Source organism: Pholis gunnellus, assembly GCF_910591455.1.
Source record: "Pholis gunnellus genome assembly, chromosome: 2".
In the NCBI taxonomy this organism is placed as follows: Eukaryota; Metazoa; Chordata; class Actinopteri; order Perciformes; family Pholidae; genus Pholis; species Pholis gunnellus.
The window spans coordinates 13,431,554-13,447,049 of record NC_136536.1 but is presented as its reverse complement, the minus strand read 5'-3'; the positions used below and the strand labels follow the sequence as shown (position 1 = coordinate 13,447,049).

The window sequence follows — 15,496 nt, the reverse complement described above, 5'->3', positions numbered from 1 at the left end:
GTTTATTTAGACAAAAACTAAAATCATGTTAAAGTCCCACGTCACTCAGAAATGTGTTTTGCTTATTATTACTGCAAATGGATGTTTTACCTTGACTGTGCAGAATGACGTATGTGCAGAGTTTGACATTAAGGCCGTTTTCACATTTAACTGATTTAAGGTGGAACATTTTTCTACGCTCACCTTAAATCTCAGTTTAAGACTTGTTGCACGAGTTCATGACATTACAACTACCGTCGTCTGGAAGTACATTGAGGTCAAATATTCAACTTAAAACCTCCAGTTAGATGCACTGAGAATAGGCGTTTCATTGAAGTCAGCTTGTTTAGAATAACAATGTACCACATGACAATGTGAAAACACTGGCAAATGCTTGTAGTGACTGACCTGCAGAGAACTATCACCTGAATCTGCAGCACCGTTCGCTCGTGGGGCAGTGAGCGTGGAAGACAGCTCAGGACTTGTGCCCTTTTATAACCATCAATTAAAGGAGGAGATGGAGAGGAGCTCCCTTCAGCTTTACGCAGCTTTATAGCACGTTTCAGTGCCAAGTTGTATGGCCCACTTCACTGCTCTCACAGCAGTGTTTTTGGCCACAGCAGGCAGCTGTTTTCAGTGAAATAGCTCCGAAAACCCACTGTACAAGCTGGTGGTAGAGCATTTAGCATCTAAAGAGCCTTATTCCCATCAGGAGATGGCTGAAACAAAAAGCAGAGCTATAGACACTGAATATTTGACTAATATTCTTTAGGTGGAGAGCAACACGACTCCAGAAGTTGGATGTGTAAATAAGCAACTGTTTGCTATCAACTCACTATATCAACTGTCAATTGTTTCCGTTGTTGCAGTTTTGCATTATAATTCTGGATATTTCAATGAAAGGAGTATACATAAACATATCAGACGCCAAAAAACGCCATATGAAAGTTAGAAAATGTCTGGATTGGATCATTAAGTTCATCATTGTTGTTAAAAAAAGGCTTCATAATAAAGCCTCCACTGGCTCCTGAATTTATATTTTTTTTAAATAGGATTATAGTTAAAAATGGAGGATGCAAACTGGGAAAGGTGCCGAGCACTTCTTGTTCTTGAACACAGACATGTTATTATATGGTGGGGTCTTTGAAGCACATTCCTTTCAGTGCAGTGAAGACAGCAGTCCACAGGGGAAAGAGGAAAATGAGAGGTTTAGGCAAGCAACAGGAAAACCGCTATGAGAACACATTCCAGGCAGAGCAGACTCTGTGCGGGACAATAAAGGGAGGGACAAAGCTGTATACTATTTAAAAAGCTGTAATCTCGCCTCCAGATCGGGACTGTAGACAACAACAAACGCGTTCATACTTAGGACTTGCAGAGAGCTTTTCAATTGTGAGGTTCTCAACGCGGAAGGAGTCTGGTTCCAACCCGACGACGGTGTTGTCGGTTTATCAGCGCAGATTTGGACTTAGATGAGATAGCTGCCTTCAGCGCGCTGTTTTGTCCTCCTGTCAGCAAACAGCTGCCAGTTCTTCTCATTTTTCACCTCTTCCACAAGTAGAGGTATTACTTTGTTTTGTTAAACAAAAGTGGGCAGTTTTAATTTTTGGAGCAATAAGGGACAACCGCGGACGAACTTTTCCCTGAGACGGCGGTTGGCCGTCAGCGAAGCAGGAAAGGATGTGAACATCTGCAATTGAGCCGAAAAGTACAACGATTTAGTCCACGCGTGGAATGGAGCCAGTTGCGTTTTAAACGCGTCTTCTACTTTTGATTTGAAATACTTTGGCCCCGGAGGGAGGGATACTTCGAAGCTGGCTGTGATATGGGAGAGGTGCGACGTTTGAGTCTGTCAGGTTAAAAGGCGAGTATAAAACAGGTAAGTTAGGCTGGTGGGGGACATAATGATTTTCTCTTTCTCTGTGTGTGTGTGTGTGTGATGCTGTGCTGTGATTTCATTACTAGCTTAAGATGTAAATACAGCTAACACTTAAGTCACCTTTGACATCACTCCACGTGTTTACAGATGTGAACCAACAGGTGTCAAAGAGTGGCCTCCCTGACCTAAAGATAAAACAACAGCAGTGACGGATGTTCTTGAAGCCATCTCCTGTGTTCTCATTAATATGAAAAGAATAGGGCCCTAATAAATCAAATGTATTGAACTGTAGCCTATCTTCTCAAGCACAATGTTGGAGGTAGTTTTACTTCAATTGAGTATTTACATTGGATTCTGCTAACACCACATTTTCCACTCAATGAATGAAGTGGTTTGCTTAATTTCGACTCCACAAAATGTATCTTAAAGCTGCCTATATGTACAACTACTAGACCGATAAATCAATGAAGTCGATACATTGGCAATATTAGCTTATTGCAGCCGAAATGTAGAGACATGGCGTACAGAAATGCTAAATATTCGTTTGAGGTAGCAGTGTTGCCATTACATACAGAGAGCACTGACAAGTTTATTGATTACCCATAAAATGTCATATGTCACATATCGTCTTTTTTATTTTTATTTATGTGTTCGTGTAAAAAGAAAAGACTATTGGCTCACATAATCGTAGCATATTTCTTAAACTATCATACATTGGTATCGACATCAAAAAGTATCCTGTATCGGTCAGGCTATAACTACAAGTTTCACAGATTAAGCCGATTTAAAATGTATTACCATCTGATAAATATGACTTATCAGCTCATTCTGCTGCATAATGGTTATTTTACTTTAAGTATGGGCCTAAGTCCACCCACTGCATCACTTTGAAAAATGTAAAAAGTTAGCAGGGGGCTGAGCGATGAAACCACGACCACTTCGTTTTAATGAAATCCTTGACGCAGCATCGACAAATATGAAAGCCAGAGCTCATGACAGCTAGTTTCAGTAGCTTGGAAAATAGTAATAATGCATGGAGCACTGAATTTGATGGATTTACATCAGACCACAAATGTGACAAGAAGTAAACGCAGTCCCTTGGCCGTACTCCCCGCCACTCGGAGACTGCTTTGCCGGGAGGAGAGCGAGCGCCAGCTTTGAACATGGACCCGAGCGTCTCCGTCTCCGGAGCGTCCGTTTGTTTTCCTCCTGGCTGTAACGGCTCCTCGTGTCAGTGAGCAGGGACCCAGCTGGCCACCAGCCCGCTGTTAACCAGTGTAACATTAGCGTGACAACATGGAGGAATTAGAAAGATAACGTTAGCTAGCTAACTAGCCAGATGCTAAATCCGCTGTGCTGTGATTGTAATGCTACACAGTGGTTACCGAAAAGTAAAAACAAGAAATCGTGGGGGAGTGGGGTTGCTGATTTAACTCATGACTTATGATGATTAGTGATAAGTCCCAAATGGTCGTTTTGAGCCATTTTCAATCATAAAATGCAGATTTTTATCAATTTGGAAAGACATTTCAATATTAAAACCAGGCTTGATGTATTTCATCACAAAAGTCATCCCATTTACTTCATATCTTAAAAGACACATTTAAGTTTGCAGGTACTCATTACATGGTGTTATGGCTACTTCTGCTGAAGTAAATCAGTTAAAGACTTCCTCCACAAATGGCCTATTGCTTAGTAGCAAAAGTTCATACCTCTTTCCTCTCATGTGCAGAATTGACATATTTGCTGGAGGTGTTGGACTGAAGCCTAGGCCATGATTCAAAGCTGCATTTCTCCTTCCTGCATATTGTTTTCTCGTCACTCTGCTTCACCCATCACACCCCCACACACACACACACACACACAGGGAATTTACGTCCCTTTCTTCCACAGACCTGCATTCATCGTAGGTATGCATGTGAGAGCATGCAGACAGTGACTGAGCCATAAAGCCTGCCAAGCCTAGCTTTGTCTGTGAAATGGAGATACAATCAGTCTGTTGCTGTGACTAGCAGACAGTCACAAAAGGATTTTAACACACAGAGAGAACACAAGTGTGTTACATGTGTGGCTATGTTATTAAAAAGAACATAATTTGATGCTGTCTCGCCATATAAAACACAGCTTTTACAGTAACAGTGCTTAAAGTAACTTCCCAGAGTTATAGGACTTTTTGGGTATGATGAGGCCCCGTTGAGGGGCTGTTGGAGGGCTGTTGGATGCTGCTGCGCTATGCCATGCCCCCACCATCCACCACTATAACCACACAGAGTCATCCAGATGGAATGAGAGATCTGCCTCCCAGAGTTAACGCTCTGTAGATGAGAGGAAGAGATGACAATGGATCTTTTTCCCTCGGGTCAGGAGGGTGTAACGTTGGACAGGAGAGAGCTCAGAGAGGAAGTGTGCTGGAATCTAAAGTCAGGCTTCCTACGATGGAGGACGTGATTACTGCTCTCTCCTATGTTAGGATGATAAAAGTGATAGCTAGAGGAAATAAGACACAGTCATGCTGCTCCTCCTCTGGGAATAAGTTAACTGTGCGGGTGAAGTATAGTGTTTACGCTATTCCTCCACTAGACCCACAGCTTAACGACCACTGATAATGGAGGTTGGATGATACAGGAAGTGCTTTTTTTTTTTTTTTAAATATGGCTTGTGGTTTTAGCGAGTCAGAGCACTGTGCATTGGGTTCACATTTGTTGAGCTGGAGCCTCACAGCTAACCCACGTAGGAGGAAAGTCTAAAGATAGCTTAACAGACATCTTTTGATCATTCCTCATGTCAAATGGAAATCTAATCTAGCAGAGATTTGACATTTGATTTGACACTTTGATGGGAAACTCCGTTCAAAACATGTTCTCATTTTCAAAACAGCCAGCTATGAGTATACAATAGATGCATTTTAAAGAGAAAAGGTCAACATTATTGAAATAAGAAAATAAAAATAAGCAGACACAGAGTCAGAGATCGGTAAAAAGTAAAAATACAGATATTCATGCTAAACACTTACACTCTTCTGGTTTCTCCTCAGTGACACTTGACACTAATGAAATGACTAAGGTAATGTGATGGCTTCCTGTAGTTTATTAAATATATCTAGCTAGATGCATCAAAACTAAAGGAGGATATCCGTAGTATTGTGCTGCTGACATGTGCAAGTTCCTCTGCCAGAGGTCAAGGGTCATTAGCTGTGTGTGAAGTAGGATTTCTATAAGAGTATTTGACAAGTAAACATGCAGTGCTGTTCACTTGCAGTTAGCAATGGCTAATAGAAAGCATACTTCCATTTTAATTTACAGACTAGCTGGAGCAGGATTCTATTTAAATAGACTTTCAGCGATCAGTCTGTCTAACAATAATGTATTCCGTATGGCCAAACAGGTTAAAGAGGTAAAGCTGTTTTGTCTGTGCCTTCATTTTCTAAGTTCATTCTGATTCAGTGTTCTACATTATTTTTAAGTCTGTAAGTTGTGGGAACAGACTGTCTAACTGGTGACTTTTTACATACTAGAGATGTAAACTTTAGGCCGAACAGGGATTCAATTCAGTTCACAACTCCGTTCTTGTTAGATTTGTAAATTCTGTTTTGAATCATTAACCAATAGCTGTATTAGCTTTACGCAACACAACAATTAGAGTGGCGTATATAACAGTATTTTTAAAAAATGATTTCAATTGATTGATTTTTACCAGACTAATGTAGTTACATTGGCACTACTTATAACTGATCCAATGAATGACACATTACTACCCGAGAGGGATGAATCGTTTTCGCCCACCTTTCCTCAACCTCAACAGTTTTCTGAACAGTCCCTGCTGGAAACATGTTTAGGTAATCAAAAACATGTGGTTTTCTTTGAAACATGGTTTGCACGAGTGATCTTAGACGATGCTCAAAGTGCATCCAAAATGTATTTCTATTGAGAGTTTAAGACACAACTAGACCTTTGTCGCCACATGTTATCCTGTATTGTTCTTTGGCTAGTGACACGTGGAAATGACTCAAAAGTGCCAGTTATAGGTGTTAGCCATCAGGAAACACCTGGTATACTTTTTGGCATCTGTCTCTTGTACCTGAATGCACACAGCCCAATTGGCACACCTGAGGTTACCAGACGGTTACCATCAGGTGTTGCATATAATACAGAGTGCGAGCATAATTTTCTCCTCTTACTCTGATGATTAAAGAAGCTGCCAGCAGGCCCTAGTAGATCCAGAGTCTGATCAAATAGTGCCGCACCACATTAGCCAGCTAAACTGCTCCTAACTCAATGCCTTTCAAACGGCATTTCCAAATGACGTGCTTCTTAGGTGATAGGAATACTGATGCTAAATAATGGCAAAGAAAGACCTTAAAAGACCTCGGGGTTTGGGTGCTTCTTTGTGTTTTTTTTAGACGGAAAGTATGGTGAATTACTCACCATTTCTATGTTTTTTATTATTGCTTGATGACAAGGAATTAATAATCTAAATTATGCACAGAACATAAAAAACCATGAGGCTTTTAGGAAACGTGCATTCATTTATGTACTTCATAAATAGCAGTGTTGGTAGCAATAAAACAACAACATAAGATCCGTTAGAGTAGATATTTATACAGTGTTTTAAACTACATTTGATTTACTAATAATTTGATTTAAAGGTAGCATATCTAAGCTACCTTGGAGTCAGGTTACAGTCTAGAGTGTGCTTCAGCAGTCAGAGGCTGAGTCTTGTATGACAGCCCTCCTGCTTGCGTGACCCTCAGCAGTGCAGCCCAAAACAATGAGCAGACCCGAGTCTCGCCGTGCCAGCCGGGTGGGGCCACTCAATGGCAGGAAGCGCAGCCATCAATATTTACTTTGCGAGCGGGGTAGTCGAGGAGTCGACAGGCCTGGAGCCTGGGCAGCACAGCGTCACACGCAGTCTCGGCACACATACACAAACATTTTGGAGTGCTGTTACAGCCTCTTTTCCCTAAGCCTCCTTTTCCCACCCAATGCAATTACAACACAGGCAGACAGACTGGGCCCTCGGACTGTTGTTGTTGACCTCATAGCTTCCTCTGCCAAAGAGTCCGGTCTTTAACCATCGACTCCTCATAGACGCTATTAACTTACAGTCGGTAAATTCCAATCACATAGCAGTTCAAATGTCAGGGCCGTATTTCTTCCATAATACCCCAAATTACATTTTTGGTTTCTCATTATGACAGTTCCTAATAAAGAGACAACACTAATTATATTATCATGATTTGATCATATTAAGTGTTATTAATTATTTTGTTCCTGTTTCACAGAGATGGGAAGCTCTGCTCTGCTCACAGTGGTGCTAGTCGTGGCGTGTCTGTGGACCTCTGCTAGCCATGCAGGTAGGTTAATGGTCAGATGTAGAAAAGCAGTGTTGTTAAGAGCATCCACTCTGTTACATTCATTGAAAGCTCCATTAAAGATTTCTGACAATGAATCGCATGACTATTACATGACGGGGTCACTAGCACGACAGAACCCACGGAGTATGCAGCTTTTAGTTCTTTGTGCGAGCTGGAGAATCAAAACACGGACGGTATGGTTGAGTCTCACGATTCTCACCAATCCTCCACTCTAAAACAAAAGGTAGCTGCTTCAAGCAGACAAGCTCGGGCAGGCAGAGTGCACAATACCTTCCCTGCATGAAATGCAGAGTCAAAGTAAACGAGTGGCTGGTGAAGACAGTCAAATATCAACTTAGGTAAACCACAACTCAAAGGCTCAGGAATATTGGGCTTTGTCGGGTGCTCACGTCTCTCTGCCTCCTAGTGGTCAAAAAGTGTTTGACGTAGCTTTAACCATTTTGAACAAATAGTCTGTTTTAAGAATTGGTTATGAGGGGGTCCTGGCTTTTTCACAAATTTTGTGGGTTGTCTTTTTTTATTCAAGACAGAAATGTAGTTATGAGAATGCCTTTGCTGCATGCCTTTGTGCCTTTCCATGCACACACAGTCATTTTAACTTGAATGCTACTGTGTGCATGAAAAGGGTATAAAAAGTACCATAATCACTATGAAAATCACACCTCTTCATTAGTCATTCAGACTTTTAACTTTCTATTGTTCTATCTTATCCAAATACCCCTCCTGGTTCATCACACAGCCTTTGTGATCTGTGTGATGTCTTGTGGCTGCCAAGAAATGTCATTAACATATTTATTTCTATTACCAATGGGGTTTCCGCTTGAGGAAGCCACATCTCCTCAGTAGTAGAGTGTTACTAGTAATCTGTGAATAGTGATTTGTGTGATGTGTGTTTATTCTTTTGACATTTTCCAGATCAATCATCTGTGGTAGCCAGTTTCTCAACTTACTATTGACTTGTAACACCTGGCTTTCTATCAACACTGGCTGTGTGTACTTCCTTGTGCTTAAGATTCTGCAGACGATGGGAAGCTGCAGTGCACATGCGAGAATCAAAAAGGCACATGCGTGAACGGAACTTGCCGAGGGGACATCTGCTTCTACATGTGGGTGCGCGGCAAAGAGGACAGGGGCTGTTTTTCATTAGCTAACCGCATGGAGCAGTGCTTCACCTCCTTCGAGGGCTTCTTTGTCCAGTGCTGCAGAGAGAATCTGTGCAACGCCTTCACCACAACACCTCCAAACATAAGTCAGTATTCGCCGCCTTTGCTTTACTATATTTTAACAACACATTTATGAATCTGTGGAACTGACCCTCTCAGTCACACAGTTCAGAGAACATCCTGCATTACTTTGTACTGAAGGGATTCAAAGCTTCTCTCTAGATAGTAACTGGTTCCCCCTTGTGGTCAGTTAGAGCAAATTGAAACTGTGTGGCTTGTCATGTTACTAGTTTAGTGTTTCCTTTAATCAAGATTAACTTTTCCTACTCATTGTACTGAAACGTTCTCAACTGGTTCCTCAAACTTAAACGTGTGTGTGTGTGTGTGTGTGTGTGTGTGTGTGTGTGTGTGTGTGTGTGTGTGTGTGTGTGTGTGTGTGTGTGTGTGTGTGTGTTGTGCCTGAACTGGTATGTGTATCCTGATGAAGAGCCGACCACAATGCCGCCAGAGCACAGTCGTCCAGAGCTGTGGATCACGTTGTCTTTGCTGCTGTTCATCATTACTGCCAGCGTGTGTGGCCTGGTGCTTTTCCTGCGCTTCCGTCGTGCACATGACAGGCTGACAAACGTCGAAGAGCATGATGTCACCATGCTCAAGGTCCCCAATGGAGATGACCCCACCTACGGCGTAAGAGGCATTTCATGTTTGACATGAGACACAACACCATCAAAATATGTTCACGTTTTTGAGTTCGCACATTTGGATTATTTCTGTGTCTCTGTCTCAGGATATCTTTGATGAGTTTTGCACATCGGGGAGCGGGACAGGGCTGCCCTATCTGGTCCAAAGGACGATGGCCAGACAAATCTCACTTGTCCAGTGTGTCGGTCAGTTTTCTTCCTCACCACCGCTGCTCTTCTTTGTCCTGTTTTGTTTATTACTCTGCAGTAAAGTAATTGTCACTCGGTTTCCAGGTAAAGGCAGGTATGGGGAGGTGTGGAGGGGAACTTGGATGGGGGAGAGTGTGGCTGTCAAGATATTTTCCTCAAGGGACGAGCAGTCCTGGTTCAGAGAGACAGAGATCTACAATACTGTACAGCTGCGACACGATAACATACTGGGTAAGGCAGCAGATAAAAGATTTTTTTTCATGCGATACGTTTTCTGTGCAAAGAAAGGTGCAATGTCATTTTTTAAAAGCATCAATCAAAAGACAGACGTTGAAATAGCAATCCACTATTCTGGCTTTAGGTTTCATAGCCTCTGACATGACATCCAAGAATTCCAGCACCCAGCTGTGGCTCGTCACACACTTTCATGAGCTGGGTTCCCTCTACGACTTCCTGCAGTACAGCAGCTTGGAGCCTGAGAGCTGCCTGAAGATGTGCCTGTCTGTGGCCTGTGGCCTGGTCCACCTTCACACTGAGATTGTCAGCTCCCAGGAAAAGCCAGCTATCGCCCACCGAGATCTGAAAAGCCGAAACATCCTGGTAAAGCGGAACGGGCAGTGCTGCATCGCTGACCTAGGTGAGGGTTGTGCTGTAGCAAAGGACAGCAAAATCACAATTAATCTGTTCGACTTGTAGTTGTGTCTGTTTCTGCTGATAGTTGTGATTAATTGTATTGAGACAAAACAGCTGCTTCATGCTGATTTTGATAGTTTTGTAATTCACTACAAATTAAAAGGTTGCATCTGTTCGCTGTGCCTACTCTCGTCAGGTTTGGCTGTGATACACTCGCAGTCTCACGACTACCTGGATGTGGGCAACAATCCTCGCGTGGGGACCAAGCGCTACATGGCTCCTGAAGTGCTGGATGAGACTATTCGTATGGACGTCTTTGAGTCCTACAAGCAAACTGACATCTGGGCCTTGGGCCTAGTCTTCTGGGAAATTACCCGCAGGACCATAGTCAATGGTAAGGGGACAACAGCCAATGAGAATATTTTGCCTTTACTTTCATTTGCAGAGATATTTGGAGATTTGAGCGTTTGCTTGTTGAAATTACAGGAAGAAAATGGTACTTTGTGTATTTTTATTAAGGCGACTATAATAATACCCAAACCAGAACCCTTAAGTGTACCGCACATTTATTCATGTGCACATGTATGCGACAATGCAGGCACCACAGCCTGGCTATTGTATATTGCTATCTGGCCGTCTCAACATGATCTTTTATGTGGAAGGACCATTGTTTGTCTTTATATTGGGTTTGGTAATAATGAATGGGACAGAGCATGATAAACGTCTATGCAAGCCCTGAAAACAATAATGTTATTATTATTTTTATTGTGGTGAAAACAGGGACAATTTGGTAGTTTTTTGTTGAAAATGTGGACATTTTTGTGATTTACACATCTTTGTTGAGGCTTGGGACACCCAGCCAATGGAAAACCTCTGGTCACCTTAATCTATATATCAATCTATCTTTTAAAAGTTGATGTATTGGGCAAACGCAATAGCTGAGTGGTTGAGGCGCATACCATTGTTTCCAGTCATTTTCCTTCTCCCTCCACTATCACTATGCTTAAATAATTTAAGCATTTAAGCTAATGCTTAAATGCTTAAAAAATACAAAAAAGCTGATGTACTGCACATCATAATGAAATGTGTTTGCTCTGTCATTTCTGTCTGGCCCTGTTTACATAAGAGGCAGTCAGTCCCATGTCTCTCAGCACTCCAGTGTTTTCCTAGTCTGTGTCTGTCTCTACTATCCTCTCTCATGATTAGCACTGCAGTAATTATAAACAGTCTTATCTGGTGTCAGCACGGTCTTGTACATAGTCCAGATGCAAGCACACATTCATGTTCAAACGACCACGCACACACACACACACACACACACAGGCACAGACGTACTTAGTCCAGATGGATAGACATTCATAACTTTGACACACACACACACACACACACACACACACTTAGCAGGCCTTGCACATTTCCATCCCAGTGTATTCACCAGGGAATGATATCTTTCCCTGCTGCCTTGTTTAGTCAAACATACTTTACAAAACTCCCACAACGGACTATCGTGTTCTATTTCAAGCCGTGCAAGAAGAGGAATGTATGTTCTGATAATGTTTGAGGAGTAAATTTGAGGTATAACAGTTATCTACTCATGAGGATGATAATGGGTTACAATATTATTACAGCCGCCCACTGAGTCCCACAACCAAGGTAGTTGGTAGTTGTACTTATGCTCAACTGGAGATGAAACGGCACACTGAATCTTTTTTTTCTCTTTTGGATTATTTTAGCGATCGTGGAAGAGTACCGCCCTCCATTCTTTGACCTGGTGCCCGTAGATCCCAGCTTTGAGGAGATGAAGAAGGTGGTGTGTGTGGACCAGCAGAGGCCCAGTCTGCACAACAGGCTCCATTCCCACCCTGTAGGCTATCGAATAACAGACACACACACACACACACACACGCACACACACACACACACACACACTCAGACAAGTGCAATTGTATTTTCCAGGGCTACTATAATCTATCACCACTTCCAACCTTTAGCACAAACATATTTTTAAATGTACAGTTCCGCTAGATAAACAGGCATGCAAGAAAACACATCAACATAGACACCTGATGATGGAGTGTAGAGCACATACTCTGCAGGATACACAATAACGGTGCCCACACATGTTTCATTCTACTGGGATGGCCAGATGTTATATTACATGTGTCTCTGTGTGTCCAGATTCTGTCGGCCATTGTGAAGATCATGAAGGAGTGTTGGTACCAGAGCCCACCAGCCCGCCTCACTGCCCTGCGGGTGAGGAAGACACTCTCCAAACTGGACCATGACAGTGACTTCAACATTGAAAAACTCAAGCGGGACATCTAGACCACAGCACCGGGATGAAACAGGGACAAAAGACTGAAAACGCCAAAAGGGATTATGCACCAAAAGCACAAAGTGAATATCATTAGCATATTTTGAGCTAATGACTCTCACAGTCACTGCATTATATTAAAACCACATGACTATAGCAGTAGTGTCTAGACTGGCTCCCAAGGCTATTTTTCTTTGCGTAGCCTTATTTTTATCTGCCATTTTTCTGGGGCCTCAGACCAAAAGGCTCCAAAAGAAAACTTTTAAGACCAAATAAAATTATGTATATTTATTTTTTTATGTTCAGCTAAAGGACATTTCCAAAGCACAATTATTAACACCGATCAATTCATAGGCTGTTCAACACATACGGTTTTATTCATAATTGTCTAAATTCCCCCATCGTCATGACAGAAAGGAAAATCTGGCACGGCACAATTACTCATCATTTTAATGGAGAAGAGGAAGAGCACGTCATTTTGGACTTTCTCTGAAATACAGTTAAATTGCACAATGGGTTTTCCCAAAAATGACCAAATTATGATGGGGGAGTGGGGGGGGTTGCTATGAAAAGAGGAAATATGTAAGGGATAACATGCTCATACCAAATTACTTTTTGCGTAAGTATATTTAACTTATATAAAATGAGCATTTATTATCTGCACACAGGCACATTGAGCTATTTAGTTGTACATATTCTAACAGCATTGAAGCTGTTGTCTTGTTTCAACATTTATTTTATTGTAAATATATTTTGAAAGGGCTATTATTGTCTATTATTCAACAATGAGACACATTTTATATACAACTTTTCTACACAACATTTTCTAAGTATTTTTTTTACATTTCTGTAGGCCAAACATGTACCATCCCTATTACTATGTTCAGTAAAGGAACTCACAATCAGACATGTAACACGGTGTATGTTGAATAAAGGATTGTATTTTTCAACAGATTGCGCTGGAGATACTATTTTGTACCACTGATGTTAACTCTCTCATTGACCAGCAGAGGTCATCAGATAACAGACAGACATGCATGTTGTTGACAGTAGTGCACTTACTTTGAGAAATTTACTGTTTCTGTTTTGCAATCATGTTTTCATTTGTGTAAATCTTTTTAAACAAAAAGTTGAGAGCACTATTTAATCACAACACAGGGGGTTATTTTATACTGCTTACATACATTATCATATTTGATCAGACATAAGAGCGCTCGTGTCACGTGCATGAAATGTCATTAAGATGAGATAAAGTGCTCATAATTTCTCTTAGTCACTCGAGCCTCAAATACTGAGATGCCGAACCAGAAAATCTAAACAGATTAATGTAAGACAAGCCTGACTGAATCGGGACTTCATGAATAAACATTTATTTTATTATATATTTATTTGTCTGCACTATTCTTATTGATGTGGTATTCTGTATGCATTGGAAATACTAAAAGGAAGAATGCAACACCCATCCAATCTGAGGAGTTTCATTCCAAACTCATTTATAGATCCTGTTTAAAAAGGAAAATATAAATGTGACATATTTATAAAACAGAAATATCTCTTCTCAAAATCAAAACTACTTGTAAACATTTTTGTTTCCTCTTCAGATGGGTCACAAATCTAGCCACAGCCATTTAGTTTTAGCTTCAACCTTAGCAGCGATAGTGTAAAATCAGCTGTCAGATTCATCTCATTTCATAAACACGTCTATAACTGAAGTATTTTTTGCTTTACAAATGATCTGGTGGGAGGATGCGGTTGAAGCGAAGCATAAAAGCAACACGTTTGATGTGCAAAACGTCACTGTGTCAAAAACAATACAAAATGTCCAACAAGAATCTAAATAGCCCAGTGGAAATAATTCTATGTGCTCTTTCATGTAATATCAGCATGCCACCGTTTTCTTTTTCTATCTGTTGTGCTTGCTTTCCCCTTATCTGTTGGTGTGTGTGTGTGTGTGTGTGTGTGTGTGTGTGTGTGTGTGTGTGTGTGTGTGTGTGTGTGTGTGTGTGTGTGTTTTCTGTCTGCCTGGTTGTTGAACAAACTGCAGAGAGATAATACTCCCTCAAAGCCCCAGTCTGTCTGGTCAGTCAGATGAAGAGCTGGTTATTTTTAACACTGCAGGGGGTTGTTCAAGTATCAGAGAGGCCAAACTCCCCCTCTGTGAGTGGAGGAGCCCATCTCACTTCTGTGTATTCTTTTTCACAGTGGGATCACTCCAACTGGCTCGGAAAGAGACAGAGGGATTTGTTTCGGCAGACAACGTACACTGAATAAATGCTGAGATAAATTGGACGGGGCTGATGGTGGACGGATATAAAGTCACAGAGGACACTATGCAGCAGACACAATTAGGCTTGAGGAATGTGCTAGCAAGAGGACAGGTGATAAAATCAGGCACAGATAAAGTCCCAAATGTACCCGGTTCCAGCCTGATTCCCCTCTTCTTAAGATTCTCAAGCAGTGGGTTAATGGGGGCGTAGACAGGTCGGGTCTCTAAACTGGACAAGAGGAACTTTCGCGATCTTTACGTCCAGGATTATTTTACACTCTCTCACTACAAACTGCAAGCGGCTGTAACTTTTGCAAAAATCTTTTTTTAGCAGCTGATATGTGACCTGAGATAAACTGGAAGAGTAAGGAATGAAATGTGGCAGGCTCTTCTTTTTTTTTATGCAAACCAAATCCAGCCATCCAGCTTTTGATCAGGAGACAGCTGATTGAAGTATAGATTAGACAGCTGCAGTGCTCCAAAGCTATAATAGCAATAAAGGATTTGTTTGATAATTGATTTGTCATTAAATATGGATGGATAGACACACGTGTCATGGTCTGACAAACCTAAAACTGGTGCTGCCAGGAAAAATACAGGAAGTCCCACAGTCACTTGCTGTGCATATAAGGCCCATCAGCTCTCTCCTGCATGCTGCCTTGTCGTAGCCACAGTTACATTGATTTCCTCTTTTATTTGCCGTTAGATGACTATGTCGTGCGTGGCTTAAAATATCTACTATGAATGGGGGAGTAGTTTAAATGAATCATTAGTTGAGTGACTGACCATGTGCACACAAGATGTTATCAGTCATCCGATGTGTTAACTACTTCTGGCTTTTTGTGTTAGTCTTTTTTAAGACCATATTTTTATGTCATGAGAAGAGTAATTTCATTATTTTACTTTTTCAACAATAATGCCAAGTGGCCAAGTTGGCCAGTTAGATCCAGATGGTGCTTTGAGTAAATTAGTTTCAAATGGATCAGTCACCCAAAGTC

The 15,496-nt window shown here is 41.4% G+C and overlaps 1 protein-coding gene across 1 annotated transcript; it reads left to right on the top strand.

Annotated features, from left to right (window-relative positions):
* Window positions 1–1,304: 1,304 nt before the first annotated feature.
* On the top strand, window positions 1,305–13,553 carry acvrl1 (activin A receptor like type 1). Its single transcript, XM_079168529.1, has 10 exons — window positions 1,305–1,858; window positions 7,140–7,211; window positions 8,245–8,481; window positions 8,883–9,082; window positions 9,183–9,282; window positions 9,370–9,516; window positions 9,647–9,922; window positions 10,115–10,312; window positions 11,652–11,782; window positions 12,097–13,553. The coding sequence occupies exons 2-10, from the start codon at window positions 7,142–7,144 to the stop codon at window positions 12,241–12,243; spliced, it is 1,506 nt and encodes a 501-aa protein (XP_079024655.1). The 5' UTR covers window positions 1,305–1,858; window positions 7,140–7,141; the 3' UTR covers window positions 12,244–13,553.
* The last annotated feature ends 1,943 nt before the right edge of the window (window positions 13,554–15,496 follow it).